We start from the raw sequence: 20,468 nt of genomic DNA on the forward strand, positions 1-20,468 counted from the left end.
GGATAGGCTGAGACTTGAATCCATATGTTAGCATGCATATGTTGAAAACAGATCTATTACCACCTGTAACATGATGTTCTATAACAATATAATAACAGTTATGAAAAACTGTGCTGTAATTTATATAGATTTAACTTCAGCATTTGACAGGGTCATACACAAAACAATGATCAATAAATTAGTACAACTAGGTATTGATGTAGTCTTGATAAGATGGACAGCTGCATGGCTTACCAATAGGACATGGCAAGTATCATACAGCAACTGGACAGGTGAAATCCTTGCTTACAGTCAGGGGTCCCACAGGGCTCTGTCCTGGGCCCTTACTTGTTTAGATTGCATCTTTCAGACCTAACTTTTTCATCTGAGGTGTTCTACAGTCTATATGCAGACAACCTGAAATTGGGTTAACTGATTACATGTGTTACTGATAAAGCATGTCTGCAAAATAACCTGAATAAATTGACCATTTGGGCACAGGAGAATAATATGCTGATAAATACATAAAAAAATAAGCATATGGGATTTGGGAGACAAAAATTGAAAGGTGAGTATTTAATATAGCACACAGTGATTGAAACTGTAGACTTATTTAAGGACCTAGGTATATGGGTAGATTCAGCTATGAGTTTTTTTAATCATGTCAACCAATTGGTTAATGATAGTTATAGAACTATAGGTTGTATAAAAACAGTTTTAAAGTCTAGGAAATTTAAAATAATGAAGTCATTGTTTGTTAGTTACATTAGACCCAAACTTGAGTATGGAATAACAATATGAAAACCCTTTAAGAAAACAAGCATGAGTAAACCGGAAAGAGTACAGCGGAAATATACCAAGGGCATCCATGGATGTCAAAATTTAAGTTATTATGAAAGACTAAAATATCTGAACTTGTACAGCGTCTCTTACAGATATCTAACAGGAGATCTTATTCAGGTATATAAGGCATTTAGAGACAGCTACCTCTGGGAATGTTTGGGATTACCAAAAATACTAGAGAATCATCAGCCAACCTATGTAGAAGATTTTATAGGAATGGGAAGTGTACTAATTGGTTCTCTGACAGAGTACCTGATGAATGGAACAGACTTCCAAATTACATTAAATCAAGTATCAGTTTAGATATTTTTAAGGACAGTCTGGACACTTATTATGGGAACAATGTTTTGGTATTTTGGCAAGCTAGAAGGGCATTAATGCCCATGCTTGAAATATTTGTATGTATGTATGTATTTATGTAACCCTTTTGGATGTCTGGAAAAGTTAAGGAAAGGTAGGTAGCTAATGAAGGACAAAGGCACCAGGATGCTTTGATGGTCAGCTGTGTGAGAGGAAAAAATAAAGAAGCCATAGATTCATAACTTTCTACTACTGTTAATGCATTGTAAATAGATTGAGCAGTATTAATGGTGGTCTGGTTGACTACAATATTTTCTTCTGACAGGAAAATATATTCATTATAAATACTTGAATGCTTATTGTTCATGTAATAAAATAAAAATATAAGGTTATGCAACATCCAGGAACTAACTGTCATAACAGAGGACTAAGGACTAAAAATTAAAAGCAATTATTTCTACCTGATGAAAAACATCTATAGCATGAGTCATTTCAAAATATTTTAACTTCACAAGGATAATTTTCAGAACTAAATAAAGTGCTGCTTTTTTATTTCCTTTTACTAATAAAAAGCAAAATTTATATGATAACTACTGTTTTTAATTATTTTTTTTCTGCCTTCCATACAACTACAGTCAGTTCCCCTCATTGGTCAGTCATCACTTTCATTACCCTATCCAGTCAGCACTTGGCTGCTATAAAGGTAGCAACAAGCCAATGGAAAGCAATTATTCCGCTGAGTAAAATGGAGACTTTTTATGTTAATTCCATAACACCCCATACTTCTGTGATTCGGCAATGCAGACATTACTGAAGCACGGACTGCCCTGCTAGTGCTGCGTGAGTGCTTCCACAGACATGGTCAACTACACAGCACTGGACTGGTAATACTGGCATGCAGCCTCTACGGCAAGCTGCTGCTCCTGTTCTTAAACAGATATTGTACAACAGTGAAGCATCTCTGTGAGCCTCTCCACCTTCTCTCCTCCTCAGGAAGCAACAGTCAATCTTACCCCTCCAGCCAACTCCTAGCAGCATCTGGTCTGCTAAACGAAGCTGGGTCACTTGGGGTACAGACAAGGCTTTATCCCTCTGTGCCATGGAGGTGGCCATGGCCTGACATTTTTAAACATTTGTTTTTATCTTTAATGCTTTTGTGCAGTGCTATGTTACTAGTGTTTTAGTGATGGTTCAGCTTCCTATACAGTTTTAACATCTGGGTAATATAATAGACAAGGACATGAATTTCAGCAAAGGATACAATACTATCAGCAAACTTCACCTCCTGGACATTTATAATCTCATCATATATTTTTCCAAGTTTTAAAGGTAACAGAACTACATATAGTCAGGCAAATGTTTTATAAAAATAACCAATTCTGCTGTGACTCCTAGAAAGTCAAGTTCTTAACACTTCCTTACTGTACTTCAAAATGTGGCGGAAGGGGGAAGATGATGTGTTACAAGAAATGTCATATAAATATTACACTTCCACACTTTAAGTCTATCTAAAGTTATTTTAACTTTTAGAAAAGATGTACTCGGACTTGCATTTAGAACCAGTAAGCAGTATTTTAAATGAAAAAGCTCAAGGTATACTACAAGTACTCCATTGCCAATGTAACAACCTGATATTTCATAGGTAAGTACTAGGCTAGCTGCCCTTGCGAGCTATTTTAAAAACCTAGCCAGTTTCCCATTTTGTGCTCAAAATAACCTATCTCATTTTGTTATAAATTGGCCTTACCCATCTCATGGACGATAAATATATAGTGCTCCTAATGAGAATAACTGAGATCATACCATAGATAATCTGAGGGAACCCATGCATGGGATAAAGCACTTAGGAGACGCATTGGTCCATTAGTGGTACGTTAGCAGTCTTGGGGTAAATGTTCTCATTCCCATCCATAGATTTAAGTTGTGCTTGAAAATGGACAGGGATAAACTTTGTTTTATATGTATGGGAAGTCTATTACATAGCAACGGTATCCTGTGTGAAGTATACCTGTTCCTCCAAACTGTTCTGTTGATGTTGCAGGAGAGGTTTAAATACCTAGATTAGTATTTCTCATGCCATTTGACATACTGATGTGTAGTAAATTCATCAGTATTGGGTTGGAGGATGCCTTGTATGCCAGACACAGGTCACCTCTTAGCAGTCTACAGGATACGGAGTATTGTGACACGGCTTTGAGTCGGTCCATGTAGGACATGTTGTTTAGGTTCACAGGTTCATAAATAGGTACTAGACTATCTGCCCAAAGGCATTTATAAGCCTAGCCTGAATGTGTTGGTTTTCGCCACCCCCTTAGATTAGTTCCCTGTGCCTCTGTCCAGCAGAGCCATTGAAGTGATCCCTGGGGTAAACTTTCTGTTTCCCATCTACTTGTCAAGGTTTCTCTTTTAGATGGTTAGCGAGAAGCTCTGCCTAATGTAGATTGGAATCTTGTTCCAGGGCATGGGAAGTCTCTGGGACAGGAATCTATCCCTCCAGCACATCCTATTTATTGTTGTGGAGAGGTATAGATCCCTGGAGGGTGTGGCTCGAGGGGATACAGTTTTCTTTAGGTGGAGGATGTCCATCAATTCTGGGTTAACATGGCCTTGTATGTCAGGCAGAGATCACCTCTGAGCAGCCATAGTCCTCCTGTGCTTGCCTGTGCCTCTGAGAAGTATATGCCGAACAGGAGGGGTCCTAGGACTGAGCCCTGGGGAACGCCACTTGTAACCGGTTTAGAGCCAGACCTAGCTCCTGCAACTCTTACTATGTGGGTTCTGTCCGTGAGCCAGTTGGCAACCCATCTCGTGACGTAGGGGTTTATGTTCAGGCTGGTGAGCATGTCTATAATACCTGAGTGGAGAATGGTGTTGAAGGCCTTTGCGAGGTCTAGTTAGGCTGTGTGGACCACCTTTCCCTCGTCTATACCCTTGGTAACTTCTCAAAGAAGTCCACCAGGTTTAGGAGGCATGATCTGCCCTTAAAGCTGAACTGGGTACGGTCCAGTGTTTGGAGGTTCCCAATGTCTCTGTTAATGAGATCCATGATGATGCACTCCATAGCTTTGCAGACCAAGCTAGTCAGGCTTATAGGGCGATAGTTCCTGGGGGGTCCGTTGTGGCTCCACCTTTGTGGAGGGGAATAACTGTTGCTGTGGGCACATAGTCTGTGGAGAGGCTGAGTTTAAACAGTGTGTTTAGGTGAGGGGTTAGCTCATGCAGCACGCAGCCTTGGACACAGTCCGGTCCCATTGATGCTGTGTTTTTGGCTTTGAAGAGGGCTGTTTTAACCTGTGTCTGTGATTTCAGGGGCACTACATTCTTCTGGTACAGTTATGGGCCCTTTTGAGGGTGAGGGGGGGGGGGTGAAGTTTGCACTGAACCTGTCTGTCAGGATGTTGGCTATATCAGTTGGTTCAGTGTATTTTGTGCCATTCTGCACTAACTCTGAGCAGATCTGAGAATTGCCACTTCTTGACATAGCTAAAGAATGCCTTGTGGTTATCTTTGGAGTCCATGGGAAATTTTTCTTCAAAGCTAGCCTTGGATGATTTTACGAGGGAACACAGTTTCTTGCTGATACTGATGAGTGATGTCTTCCCTTTTTGGGATTTTACTCTTTTCTATACTAAAGAAAAAAACAAAACACCACAACGAAACAAAAACACATGCACAACTGAGGCAAGTCCATAAAATAATGTAAAATATAAAACACTGTGTGCAGGTGTTACCCAGGCAGTTCCAAATGGTGCTGAATCAAACAGCACGATGTAGAAGGAGCGAAGCCTTGTCTTTTCAGACCAAAAATAAGCCTGCTTCACATGAATCCAAAATCCAAGTAAAAAGTCCTGAAAAATGGTTATTGCACATCCACAATGGGCAACATTGTCGCCCATTGTGGATGTGCAATAACCATTTTTCATGACTTTTTACTTGGATTTTGGATTCATGTGAAGCAGGCTTATTTTTGGTCTGAAAAGACAAGGCTTCGCTCCTTCTACATCGTGCTGTTTGATTCAGCACCATTTGGAACTGCCTGGTTAACACCTGCACACAGTGTTTTATATTTTACATTATTTTATGGACTTTTCTATACTAGTTTCCTCCTTCTATTGTATAACTTGTTTATGGCAGGGGTCCACCAGACTGGTTTCCTTTTCTTGGAGGAGTGAGTCTTGGTTTTGTTTGGGACAGCAGGATCCATGCATTCTTGTAGGTGCCTGTAGAGTGCATTAGTAAAGGATTTTGAAGCTTGGACAGTGTTATCCTTTAGCATGGGGGCTTTGAAACTTCCCACCTTGGTCTTAAGTAATGTGAAGTTTACTTTTGAAAACATTTTCAAGGTGGTTTCTTTGATCAGGGGTGGTGGCGGAATGTGGATATCCAGAGTGATTAGTTTATCGTCAAGATCTAACCAATGAGGGGTTGACGTCCGGTGTGGAACACCAGTCACCCATGTTGGTGATGACCAGGTCCAATATGTTGTCACCTCTGGTGGGGGTGTTGACCAGTTTAGGCCTTTTATCCTCTTAGTAAGGCACCTCTGTGGGCATTCCAGTTGTATGTGTCTAGATAAGATACATGCCAAAGGAGGCATTATATTCAATGACTGGCCAAATGAAGTTTGAGTAGGAGCTCGCAAACATTTTTGAAGAATTTCAGATTATGTAATATTATAAAAATACTCTACAAGTATAGAATTTTGAAAATTTTATTTCACAGCTTACATCAAACTGTATGCAAACTGTATGCACTGAAATATATTTAGGGTGGTTGTCTTCATGCATGTGCAAATATTTACAAGTCCTTGATAACATAGCTCGATCCCATTTCATATTGTAGTCAGAATTTATAACAAATTAGAATAAAGTACAATCAGCCTACCTCATGACCAACTTCTCCAATGGGGCCAGCATCACCTTGTTGCCCTCTTGCGCCCTAACAAAATAATTAATGGAAAAACAAATTTAAATTAGGGCTAAATAAAATGAAATAAACTGCAACATTCAATATAACTATGAGAATGACAACCCTTTTTACCACAGCTTTGTAGTTAAATCTATGATTTTATGTTGTAACTGGTCAAAAACAGTGTTATACTGACCTAATACACAGACTATTGTTATGTCCCTGAAATTCCAACCTCCTACTTCAACATCCGTATCAAACTAGATTAGAATAGGAGCAATGGCTGCAGCACACTGGGAGGAGCAAAATAGTTCAGCAGAAAAGTATCCCATCTATTAGACTTGCCACAGTGTCAGTGATCATGCAGTACTACAGTGGCAAATGTAAGGAAATTCCACAGCCAAGAAACAAGCGAGCATCTTTTAGAAATCCAAACTTTATATTACAAAACAACAAAGTGTCCAGGGGTTCTATCAAACATGTATGTGCAGTACAGATGGGCTGCCATAATTTTTTCTGCCTTAGGTAAAATGGTGCTTTACACAAAGGACTCCATGTTCATAGATTCATAGGTGTTTACTAGGCTAATGACCACAAGGGCCTTTTTAAGCCTAGCCAAGTTCTGATACCCTTTAAAGTGTAAGCTTGAGCCTGCGAGATGAACCATTTATAGGTTACCTGTGTCCATTAGAGACACAGGTGCCAAACCAGGGATGAATTTCCAATTTCCCCGTTGTCCAAGTTGCACTTGAATTGGATTATAGGTTCATAGGTTCATAGGTTTATACTAGGCTATCTGCCCTAAGGCATTTATAAGCCTAGCCCAAATTATTGTGGCTTACGCCACCCCTTATATGAAAAAATACTGTGCCCATTAGTTTGTTGTGCCTCTGTCCAGCAGAGACCCAGAGATGATTCCCGGGGTAAACCTACGATCTCCCATCCACAGGTCTAGATTTCTCTTGAACAGAGTCAGCGAGGTGCTCTGCCTCACATGGACCGGGATTTTATTCCACAGCATAGGGAGTCTCTGAGTGATAAATCTATCCCTCCAGCACATCCTATTTATATCCGTGCTAAGGTTTAAGTCGCTTGCTCTAGTGGTTTTGGTGGATTTGGATTTTATGAGGTGGAGCATGTCCATTAATTCCGGGTTGGACATGGCCTTGTATGTCAGGCACATGTCACCTCTGAGCAGACGGTATGCGACTGAATAGAGCTGGAGTTTCTTCAATCTGGCAGCATATGACAGATTTTGGAGTCCCTTTATCCTTTTGGTGAGGAACTTTTGGGGTCTCTCCAATTGCTGCAGATGTCGGGTGAGATACATCCCGAATGGGGCATTGTACTCGATCATTGGTCTGATAAGTGAAGAGTACAGGGGAACAATGACCTCACTAGATCTGGATGTGAATCCCTTCATGATCAGGTGGGCAATGTAGAAGGTCTTTCTAACCACTTTAGCAATGTGAGTGTCAAAAGAAAGGCCACTGTCAACCTGGGTCCCCAGGTCCCTGATAACCTCTTCTGTGCTTAGTGGATTGCCACCTATATGGTAGCTTGGGGTTACCTTGTTTTTCCCGAAGGGTATGACTATACATTTTTGGCGTTTAACTTCAGGCCATGGCTCTGGCACCAGCTATCTGTTTCCGTGAGTCCCTTCTGAAGGATATCCGTGTCCGATGCACTTTCCACTATGGCTTCAGTTTGCAGTCATCTGCAAACTTTGTCAGCCAAAGTCCTCCCATGTTGGCCTGTACTTCTGAGAAGTAGATGCCAAACAATAGGGGCCAAGGACCGAGCCCTGTGGGACACCACTTGTGACCGGCTTGGAGTCTGACACAGCGCCAGCAACTCTAACCCTGTGGGTTCTGTCCTTAAGCCAGTTTGCAACCCATCTTGTGACATATGGGTTTACATTTAAGCTGGTAAGTTTTTCTACAATACCCGAGTGGGGTATTGTGTCGAAAGCCTTTGCAAGGTCAAGGTAGGCTGTATGGACTGCCTTTCCTCATCAATGGCCTTGGTGACTATTTCAAGAAGTCGACCAAGTTCAAAAGGCATGATCTTCCCTTGACAAAGCCAAACTGGGTCGGGTCCAATGTCTGCAAGTCCCCTATATCTTTGTTTATGAGCTCCATTATGATCCTCTCCATAGCTTTGCAGACTAGACTTGTTAAGCTTATGGGGCGGTAATTACCAGGGTCCGTGAGCGCCACCTTTGTGGAGTGGGACCACAGTTGCCGTCGCCACTCCTTGGGCACGTATCCTGTGGTAAGGCTGAGATTAAACAGCTGCCTTATGTGCGGGTTTAATTCCTCATTTAGCTCGTGTAGCACACAGCCGGGGACACCATCCGGTCCCATTGATGCTGTGTTTTTAGCTTTAGAGAGAGCAGCTTTCACCTGCGCATTTGAGATGTCCGGGAGGCTACACTCGGCTGGGATAGTTATCTCTCCTTTAGGGGAGAGGGGTGAAGTTTGCACTGAACCTGTCTGCCAGTATGTTGGCAATGTCTGTGGGTTCAGTGATTTTTGTATCATTTTGGACTAATTCTGAGCATATCTGTGAGTTTCCACCCAGGTTCCTAACATAGCTGAAAAAGGCCTTATGATTGTCCTTTGAATCCATGGCAATTTTTCTCTCAAAATTGGCCTTAGTTGATTTTATGAGTGCTCGTATTTTTTACTAATAATGATCAGGGTGACTTCCCTTTTATGGATTTTGTTCTATCATGTAATAGCTTTCTCCTCTTATTGTAAAGTTTGTTAATGGCTGGGGTCCACCAGACTGGACGTTTGCCCTTTGTGGAAAGAGTCTTGGTTTTATTTGGGATTGCCTGATCCATGCAGTCCTGGAGGTGTTCATAGAAGGCATTTGTAAGGGCTTCCAGCTTGGGTTGTGGTTTCCTCTGACTCAGGGGCCTTGAAGGATACCACACCAGTCTTGAGTAGTGTGAAGTTTGCTTTAGAGAAGTTCTTCACTATGGTCTTTTTGTTTGGGGTGGGGCGGGATGTGGATTTCCAGTGAGATTAGTTTATGATCAGATCTCACCAATGAGGGATATACTTCGGTGTGGAGCATTTTGTCCCCATGTTTGTGACAATGAGATCTAGTATATTTTCTCCTCTCGTGGGAACAGTGACTAGCTGTTCCATGGCATTTGAATTTATGAACTCCAGGAACCGTTGGGCTAGAAAGTTAGGGCTTGAGTAATGTTCCCAGTCTATATTCGGGTAGTTGAAGTCACCCAATATGATGGTGTTTGGAGATACATTTATACCCTCCAGTGTCTTCAGGAAGGCTGTGTGGGGTTCCTGAGTTTGAGAGGGTGGCCTGTAGCATGCTACAATTTGTAGAGCAGTTTTGCCTATTGTTAGTTGCACCTGGATGGTTTCCGAAGCTTCATGCGTTGCCACCAACCTGGAGGTGTGAGTATCCTTTATGAATATGGATACACCCCCTCCTTTTGTGGAGTGGTCCGGGTTTTGGGGCCGGAACGCATGATATGAGGTAAAACCTAATAGTGCCGGGGGGCTCTCAGGAGCCTTGAACCAGGTTTCAGTTACAGCACAGACATCGATGTTCTCCATACTGAGAAGGGCCTCGAGTGCATGCATTTTGAGATTTAGACTTCTGGCATTGAGCAGCATTACCATCAATTTCTTCCCATTTTTGTTTTCTAGGGTGGTAGGTTTAGAATTTGAGCCTTGCCTAAAAAAGGCACTATGGGGTGGCAAGAGCCTTAGCCAATATCCGGAATCCCAGGGGTGACAGGTGCAAGCCGTCCCTTGCGAAGCAGCGTGGCTTGTCAAGCATGTCATCCCAGGCAGACAGACACTGGATCCCCTTTGAATGACACCAGACATTAAGCCAATTGTTAAAGCTGATCATCTTGTCTCTATATTGTGGCATCATTCTTGGTGAAGGAAGGATACTGCTCAGGGTTAGGGTCATACCTGCCTGGGCTACATAATCAGAGAGCTCCTCTATGTCTCTTTTCATGCAGTCCAGGGAGGTATCGTCTCAGGTCGTTCACACCAGCATGGACAATGACTGTGTCATATTTGTACTTGCTGTGGAGTGACCCGAGTGCTTGTGTTATGTGGCGGATTCTAGCGCCCGATAGGCAGCTTACTGTGACCCTCTCCTTGTTCAGCCTGGTGAGTGGGACGTCAGTGTGTCTGACTATGGAGTCACCTATGACAAGTATGTTTGGTGTTGTATTTGGCCTTAAGGGCTGTGACTGCTTTGCACACTGCTTTTGTGGTTTATGTGTTGCTTGTGGGGTGTCTTGAGGTAGCAGTTGTTTGGGTGTCTGCTTTGGAGGCCTCTGCTGTTTAGGTAAATTTTTACTCAGAGCCTCCGAGTATGTCTTTGTGTGTTTATGTGTTTGATTCAGTGGAGTGGTAGCATTATGTGAGGCTGGTTTTGTGGTGTGTGTAGTTGCCTTCTCTGTAAGTAAGTAGATTAGGGAGGAACTCTGCTTCACATGGATGGGGAGCCTGTTCCATAGACGGGGTAGTCTCTGGGATCTCCAGCAGGTCCTATTTATGTCACAAGCAAGGTTTAAGTCTTTAGAATAGGTAATTCTGGTGCTGTTTGTTTTGTGGATAACCAGGAGGTCCATCAGAGTGAGATCTGACAATGTCCTGTATTGCCAGGCATAGATCTCCCTTCAAAAGCCTGTAGGAGACAGAATATATGGATAGGGCCTTGAGGCAGTCTGCACAGGGCATTTTACTTACACTCTGTATTCTTCTAGTGAGGAACCTCTGTGGACATTCCAGTTGTTGGATATGCCTGGTTAGGTACATACCAAAGGGGGCAGAGGGATGACTGTTGCCTTTCTCTATTCATGAGGCATAAAGCCTGTTTGGAGGCTACACTTAAATAGTAATTCCAGAGGCCCTGATAGGTAATGTTTCATGCTATTTAGAAGGCATCCTGGGATATTGTCTAGGCCCATTAATGAACTGTTCTTGCTCTTAGACACAGCATTAAGGACCTGTTCCCTAGTGATAGTAGGGGGAGTTATATCTGATGATACTTCCTGAAGGAAGGTTGAGGGGGAGAGAGGAAAAAAGTTGGAGCTGAATTTATCAGCCAGGAGGTTTGTTATATCTTCTGGTTCAGTATAGGCGGCTCCATTTACAAAGAGCTCTGCACACACTTGTGTATTGCCTTTGAGGTTGTGGACATAGCTAAAGCATGCTTTGTGGTTGTCCTTGGCCTCAGAGGCCAAACTTACCTCAAATTTGGCTTTGGTAGACTTTATTTGTCCTTTGAGTTGTTTGGTTAGTTTGATAAGGGTGTTTTATTCTGCTGGGTGCTGCACCTTCTAATTTTTCCCATGATTTTCTTCCTCATGTTATATACCCTATTGATTTTGTGATTCCACCAAGATGACTTGCTTTTTGAGTTAGTTCTGTATTTCTTCCTGGTGGGTACAGCTGGCTCTATGCAGCTATTAACATGCTTGTACAGGGTTTCTGTGAACAGTTCTGCATAGGCAGTAGTGCTCTCAGGGTTCATGGGGGCATGAAATGTTGCCAGGTTCTCTCTTAATAGCAGGAGGTTACCCTTATAATAGTTCCTGAACATTCCAGGTTTAGCTGGGGGACCAGATTTTATTTTTACTTCAAAGGAGACCATTTTGTGGTCTGACCATACCAGGGAAGGCACTACAGTAAGGGGTGTGCAGCACTCTCCCATATTAGTGAGGATCAGATCCACTATGGTTGCATCCCTGGTTGGTGTACTGAAAATCTGGTTCAGGGAGTTTGTGTTTACAAAATCCAGGAATCTCTGTGCATGTATGTTTGGTGTCGTATAGGATTCCTAGTTAACAGTAGAGTAGTTAAAGTCACCTATGAATATGGTACTGGGTTGGATGGTTGGTGTTTGTAATATGTTTAAATACATGGTATGGGTTTCCTGGGTCATAGAGGGAAACCTGCAAGGAAGTGGTACTGAATTTTGCCTATGGTGATTTGAACATGGAGCAGCTCAAGTGCATTATCCTGTTTGACCGGCCTTGAAGTATATTTATTTTTGATGTAAATAGAGACACCTCCTCCTTTAGTATCTGCCTGTGAAGTAAATGTGTAGAAGGCATTATAACCTTGCAAAGTTGGTGTGCTCTTTATGGCTTTAAACCATGTCTCAGTGACCGCACAGACATCAGCATTCTCTAGGGTAAAGAGAGCTTCTAGGGAGTGTAGCCTCATCACTGCCTACTAGTTCCCCTCTCTGCACTATCCAAGTGCCTACTTCAGTTATTCCCCCAGCCCCAGCTTCTGGACACCATCCAGATAAAGTAAAATAACTTTTCATTTATTTTTTAACAGCCCCTCTTATTCTTCAGCTTTTATCTCTGTCCTTTTAACACACCAGAACTCTGTCAAAAGCAGCACTGTAACACCTGTGGAGTAAAACTGATTATAAAAACAGAAGTGTGGGCTCCCAGATGTCATGGGAGTTTTAAATTCTCTGTGGTACATTTTAGAGCATTTTCAACTTTTTGGACAATATATGTGACATTCTCCTCATTAATGGATTTTTGAGGAATATTTCTGTTTTACTGATATACAGCAAGCACTCACACAATTTCAATGCCCTTCCTTCAGTAAATCGTCTGAGTGCAGTACTTTTATCCCCTGTCACTTCCTACTACCTTGTGCTTATCATAGCTACGTCAACTCTGACCAAACCAGAATCTGCAGCCATCCAAATCTTTCTCAAAACAACATTTGCTTTAACACAGCCAATCAACAAAACAAAACAACAAAACTATATATATATATATATATATATATATATATATATATATATATATATATATTGTGAAAAATCACCAACTGATCAGTTGGAATCATACTCTATGTCTTTTCTTTCACCCATACCACTCAGGCAAAAGCTTCCTTAGAATCATATCAGATCTCAGAACTTAAAAAATACATGTCTGAGTCATAGTAAGTAAACTGTATAGCAGCATAAAGCTCTATACCAGAGATGAGTTGTTTTCTGCCTTTGGCTCCAGATTTTCAAGCTCCATCCCCATCCGTCGCCCATTGAGAATAGTGCCCAAAAGCTGTTTGCTTCTTTTCTTTAATCAAATCATACTTAAGTACACTTAATACCACACACTGACAGATGCTGCTTCTTTGTGAAGAGAGCACCACTTAATGTATACAGATTTTCATCATTTTGTTAAGGAAATTTGCACTACTACTACTTTTCTACACACCTGATGAATAGATCTGTTCCCTGTAAATGCCACTGTGACTGCAAAATAAATAAATAAATAAAAAGGTAGCATGAATCTATCACTTATATAGGGTAACGGGTTTACTATAACCTTAATTCAAGTTGTTACATTACTTTCTAACATTCCCCTACATCATTAACAAAAGTAGTCCTGAACGTACCTCAGTGCAAGAAATCTGGACAAAGCCATAAATAATGGGGGACAAAGGCCCAACAATAGGTACAATTTTTAAATATTGTTCTTACAAACACAGAAAGTTCATAGAATAACAGATTTTGTATTAGCATGAATTTTCTGATGGGCATAAAGTCTGAAACTCAAATATCTGTCCATTTTCTGACTTCAGTCCCGAATGATTGGCCAGAAAAACCAAAATTTTATGAGGAAGAACAAAAATATGCGGTAAAAATCTGGACATTCTGTGGAAATCTGAACAGTTGAGAGGTATCCTGAAGTACAAATTTGTTTACTCTGTTGATCTAAATACAGCCCTCAAAACACACTTAGAAACTTAATGAACCAAATTACTATTTTAATCCAGGATATAAATGAACATAAACTTATCTTAACGCTCATGCTACAATATGCAATACAGACAGATTGCACCTTAAATGCTCCACTAACTATAAACAGTGGTACTCATAATGTGCATTTCACATAGGCAATGCAAACATAAGCATCAAGGACAAAGAAATGACACTGAATAAACAATAATATACAAATATTTCTCCAAAACACTCTAAACATAATTAGCAAAGGAAATGATAATAGTAATGACTCCCCAAATCACTAGAATTATTACTGGCAATCACTGAAAAAAAAAAAAGATGCTACAGTGGTCCTGATTCCAGAAAGCAGTGACCATACCCAAACACCTAACAAACAGAAAGAAGATATAATGGCAAGTCCTAAAATCACTCTGACTACAAACATCAAGCAGTAACAAAATATAAAGATGAAAATGTCTCCAACGCTAACAAATGAAACAATGTGGCATTATAAATAGTAATCAGACAACTTTGGTAAGGATGTAATTGTATTTACTTATTATTATATTTATGTTTAGGTAGAGGAATGTCATACAGGGACCCATTTCAGTGACAGAGCAGGAATACTATCCATTTAAGTGACTCGGACAGAAAAACAGTATGCAGGCAAATGAAGGCTGAAGGAAATGAACCCTCGACTACAGCGTGAAACTTGGTAACAAATCACAGCTTTAACCTTTCTGCACTAACGTGCAAGCCATTAAACAAATTATAAGCGAAAGTTCTATACATATACAATACTCATGACACTATTTACATTTATGTTGTTACTTCCCGAAAATGCTCCCTCTGAAAGTAAATTCTTCAAAGTAGTGCATCCTTTCCTTAAGCGGCAGCTGCTGCTGTGCTGTATAATCTGCCAGTTTCTCTTTCGATACTGCTTAATTAGGCGAGTCTTCATTGGGGAAAATTTCTGTTTCTCCATGTCTAACCAAAAAAGATATAATTTCACGGGCTGCCAATCATAAGTACAGGCTACTGATTTAAGCTAAAATAGGGAAAATGGATGTAGAAGCTGCAGAAATTCTTTTTCCAGGCTGACATTCATCTCAGGACAAGCAAGCAGACAATGTTAGAAATGATCAGCAAGCTCAGTAAAATCCCTAGTGTCTGGGTAGAGTCCAAGTCAGGAAGCCAGAAGAAAATTTAAAACAAACCACAGATCGTTTAGCATTCTCTCCCTGTGATTGTTGAATCTCAAGCCAACTGCCACCTCTTTATCCAATTAGCAGCAACAGCAGGAGGTGGGGCAGAAGACCCAAATAACTTCACACCATCTTTTAAAACTGGAGTTAACTGTCCCAAAACCAGAAAACCAGTGCCCTTTAGTAAGAATGGTACCTTAGGTAGAAACATAGGTCCCCAAAGCCTACGGCCAGGTGTGTGGCTATGTCAATAAAGCATTCATATATATGATAAAAAATGTATTAATATATTCCAAATTGCCCATTCATTCCTCTGAATGTCTGCCATCAGAAAATGTCAGGAGGGAGGGTGACAGCAAGGGACCATGGCCATCATCCTGCAGGATGTTAAGAGTTTTTGAGGCACCTAACAGCCCACTTCCTGTCAACTGGGGTGGACTGCAATGTCATGCTAGGACAGTCTGCCTGTGAGCACATCCTCACCACACCTGCAATGATTGGCTGGAATGCAGGTACTCCTACTAGTGTTTTCAACCCATTACACATGGGAACACAGAAATAGGCTTTCTGCCACAAACTTCTCTATTGTTGAGAATTCCACTAACCACCTTCACCATGAAGGGTGAGGTGAACTTGGCTACTCACCCTAACCATCCTCACACAGCTCTATCATCGGCTATGTTGCTAGTTGAAACACAGTTCATCTGGGGCATAGTCAGAGGCAAAATCAATATATTGTGGAGTGAACACCAAGGCTGTACTGTGACCTGTGGAATACATAACTATGTCACAGATGTCCTGTGCAGGAACACCACCTCCAAAGCAATAGGATGCTGTAGTCAGTCTATACACGGAATAAAGCCCTGACAAATGCAGGAGGGGAATTTTTGTTTACTTAGTAGAAATACCTGGTGTAACTTCCTAAATGAAATCTTTGCCTTCATAATGATGTCCCTTCCCTGTCTGATGAAAAGGAGACTAAAAGTTGTTTAGTGTGCTAGTACATTCCTACCCTACCTAATTAATACATTAAGACTTTTCCAGTATCTAGTCTGTTCAATAATGTTTCCTCTGGAAATTCTTTACTTTGCCAGGACAGTCCAATCCTCTCTAAATAATGAAGTAAAACTTCTTAAGTATCAAGTCTGTTCAATGATGCTTCCTCTGGATTAGACTTATCAGTAAATAAAGGCTCCCTACTGAAATATCAGCAATCAAAATGTCAAAAGCTGACATGCCAAAGAAAAAAAGGACCAAAAACACAGGAGAAGAGTAGATCTCGAAGATCCTCTTCTCCTTTAAACTTGTTTTTGCAGGGGGAGGGGTGGGTCAAGCCTCCCCTGCATCCGCCTTATGAGGGTTGAGCTTCCCACTCCCTGCAAAGTTACATATACCAAATCTGAGATCACCATACCTCAGAGAAAAGGGAATATTCAGAGAAATTACATCTTGGACTTACTATAAAGGAAAGTACCCAAGTTTTGCCCCCTTTTGATCACTATATTGTGATCTTACAGTTGGTTATATAATTAATCAGGACGTACAGAGGTGTATATGTCTTGACCTGTGCATGCAACATTATTTTTTAATTTTTAATATTTTGCTGTTTTGTGATGCCAGTTATATATTTTACTTTATTATCATGTTTTTTTTTTTTCAATCATCACTGCTTTGTGCTAAACATTAGAGATTTTCCTAGTGTATAGTTTTCTAGGTCAGGAAATGCAATTCTTAGGAAGATATGGGATGGAAGAATATAATAATAAACTGTACAAGGATGAAGCCAATGTCCCATGGGAGAAGTGAAGACAAAGTGGGAGGTCTAAGGTAGAAGACCACATCAAAAGGTGTGCATTGCATCTTGTTGGTCCACTGTTTCCTTTTCCACACATTCACATATAGCTCCTAACTGTCCCTCATTGTAAGGAATGTTATGAATTTTGAGTCTTAAAAATTTGGTGTTCCAGATGGTTCCGCACTAAAAGGGTTTGGCACAGTTTCATTGTCAAAGAAGTTTTTAACAAATATCCAAGTTAAATAATTAAGCAATAACTGATGAGAGTGTGTGTGTGTGTGTGTGTGTGTGTGTGTGTGTGTGTGTGTGTGTGTGTGTGTGTGTGTGTGTGTGTGTTGAGGATTTACCCACTGTTGCCCTGGTTTGATCATGAGGGCAAAAATCCTCATATACCCATACCCACAACTCAGTTATTGCTATTATATAATGACATTATTTAAGAAAGACATTGCTTACTAGTCTTAAATAATGACTTTGTGTAACAGCGCTGCAATGTTCCTCCACATTGTTTCCTCATTATTCTGCATTTGTTGATGTACTGCACATGCATATGGGATCTACGTTCCCACACTTGCACAGTACATCAGTGTGGTTGAAAACAAGCAACAGAGAAGGAAAGATCTCCATTGCTTTATTTTTTTCTTTGCTTAAGCTATAAAATCCGGACAGTTTAGAGGTATGGGGGGGGGGGACAGGGCAGAAACCCAAGTGAACACAGGAGGACATGCACACACCACACAGAAGGCATCCCAGCCAAGAATCGAACTGGAGATCTGGTTGCTGTGAGGTGACAATGTTATCAGCAATGTCACTTTGCTACCCTAAGACTGTTCTGATCATCACTCCAAACAATTACTCCAAAAATGCAGACTATATGATCTGACAAGTGTCAGTCCTTCTGCAGTTGCTGGAGACTGTAAAGAATGCATTGCAAAATATATTAGTAAAATGCAACTTGTTTATACTATATTACATAATCCAGGCCTATTCATGAATTCATTCTTTAGTGCAATGAATAAAGTGAAAGATAATATAAATGCTGCTGCAGCAGCTTTTGTTCAACAACCCACAAGTCATAAAAAAAATCAGATATATTACTGCATACTATATACTTTTTTTCAGGGGGGTAGTAACATGATTGCAAGACACCTACATCTCATTTTGACCTCCCTATGTCTTCTTCTTCATCAAGAATAACTACCCTCTCTGACATTATTGAGTGCAGGTCTGATCTACTTGAATGGCTAATAATGCTGAACTGTTGCAGCATACTCTTCCAGAGTCAGAGCTGGATCTTGAACAAATGGGGCCCTATGCAGGGTAATGACTCGGGCCCTCGCCAGCATCACCGATATCCATTACTTGTATCACCCTCCCCAGTTATCATAAACACTTTTCAAACATGTAAGCGTACATATTATGTTCTTTACTTTTACAGTTATCACAGACATCAAATTCACTTAAAATGTATTTTAAATTTTACCAAAAAAAAAAAAATCACACACACAGCTATTACCTAAACAAAAGACTTACTTTGAAAACAAAGCATGAGAAATAGTACCACTTCTTTTCCACTGAAACTCAAATTTAGTGAATATGCATCTGGTAACCCATCAAACCATAAGAGTCATGCTGGGATTCATACTCAAATAGCATATAGTGAAGTACTGATTAGTACCTATGTGAAGGGTGCAAGGAATTCAAAAGAAAACTGTATTTAATAACAGCTTGTGATGCTCAGTGGACACAAGTGTCCCTTTTCAGGAGCAACTCAAGAGTACTGTTTGGTGAAGTAACTTAAAGTCACACAGAATACAAATGAAGGCTGAAGGAATCAAACCATGTACTACAGGAAACGGCTCTGTAACAACTCACAGGCTTACTCATCTGCACCAAGTGCTGGACAAACTGTTGTAGTCCAAACCAGTTTGACCCACTGCGTGTTACTTAATGAGACAATCCCTCTTATCAGGGGAATTTTATAGACACACACACACACACACACACACACACACACACACACACACACACACACACACACACACACACACACATTCTGCAGCAATCATATAGATACATGGGAAAAAAGTATCTCAAGAAGTAAGCAAGCACTGTTACTGCTGTAGTGTAATTGATCCAATACCTGAACTTGCTCATTGGCTCTACATCTCTGGCTGAGCTGCAGCAATATATTTTAAAGAGATAAGAAACATTGTTTTTGACCATCAAGAAATTCAGTTCTGAAAAATTATGTGGCCTATCCAGCAACCATGCCCCCCCAGCCAACACATGCCATTGGCTGCTACCTAGGTCACCTTCTGCAGGATCTGCCCAAAGCACATAGAGTTTACTGGCTATTCCAGAGAATGAAGCAACGACATCTGGCAGACCCAGACCAATGCTATCAGGACCATGTTTGATTTCTTTTTATTCACCTTAAGCAGCTTCTAATGGATTAGAAGAGTGCCAGGAAGCACACATAAACACTTTCCTTTCCACAGCTGGAACAATGTATCTGATTAGAAAGCATCACGAGCAACTATTCACCTGAGGTAACATCTGCTTGAGATGCCCATAATTCAGGTGGATGTGCAAGACTCCATGGCAGGTGTTAGTGGACAGCTGAGTATTTTTTTTCAAAACACTATGCAGATTAATTTATCTTACCATGCTCTCCTTCAGGCTATGATCATTTCTTAGCTTCTCCTCTATGAACAACTAGAACTCATCATTCTGTTTTCAGTTCCCTCTATTTTACTTCTCTCTGTCAGTATCTAGCCACTTCAGTGCTTTCTATAATTTCTTCTTTCTCAAACTAAGTCAGCATCTATAATGTACAAACTAAATTACTACCTTATGTTTTACCTGTAACTAAAACATTGTGGTCATCTGCATATATGTGTATCGCTGCATCCATCAGCATTTACACTCCCATCCAATCCTCCCCACCCCCACAATTTTTTTTCATTTCAAAATATTAATTTGGCATCACAGATTTCCAGGGGCCCTATATTGTACACTTTTGTGACAAAAGTTTAAACTTCTGCACGATCCAAAGAAAACTGTCAATTATGTTTGTGTTATGGGAAGTGGCATGAACCTGTATACTCCTGAATGCACATAGCACCCCCCCCCCCCAGGAGAGATGATTGGGCCAATTCCCTTCACTCCTCTTCACCTGGCACCTCCAGTGCCAGGGCTGCTAGCTGAACCCCGGTCGTCTGGGTCACAATCTGGAGTCCTTTCTTCTGTACCATGGAGACTAGTATGAGTCATAGTCTTGTGGCAAAATGCTTTTAACATCATAAAGTATGCATTTCACACGTGCATTGACCTCCTTTACTGTTTTCCAAAACAATTCATCTTTAACTTTCCACATTTTAATTTTGCTTTGCACCCACTGCATATAATCGCATACATTCTTTTTTTTTTATTTTAAGGAATATTTATATTGCATTTCTTCATGCAACAGTAATGGGGATGGAAACGGTGGGGGAACTTGAAACTTTTAGGGGAAGAACAACAGAGGGTTCCTCTTTTTTTGTTAACATGTGAAGTACCGAATACACAAAGTAAAGTATCTCACAAAATACTGTATTCCACACAGATGAATTTAAGTTTACAATATGATATTAGTTGTCTAGGTTTAAACGGGTTGTCCACTTCCATGATTTAAATTA

General features: G+C 40.7%; 1 protein-coding gene across 1 annotated transcript in view; it reads right to left on the minus strand.

The window, feature by feature from the left end:
* COL24A1 (collagen type XXIV alpha 1 chain) overlaps positions 1–20,468 on the minus strand; it is a 3,617,818-nt gene that overhangs the window by 840,329 nt on the left and 2,757,021 nt on the right. Inside the window, exon 33 of the mRNA XM_044086026.1 lies at positions 6,007–6,060. Coding sequence (XP_043941961.1) covers positions 6,007–6,060 — 54 coding nt within the window. The remainder of the gene's footprint in view (positions 1–6,006; positions 6,061–20,468) is intronic.

Source organism: Protopterus annectens, chromosome 10.part0, assembly GCF_019279795.1.
Source record: "Protopterus annectens isolate FY-2018-M chromosome 10.part0, PAN1.0, whole genome shotgun sequence".
NCBI classification, from domain to species: domain Eukaryota; kingdom Metazoa; phylum Chordata; order Ceratodontiformes; family Protopteridae; genus Protopterus; species Protopterus annectens.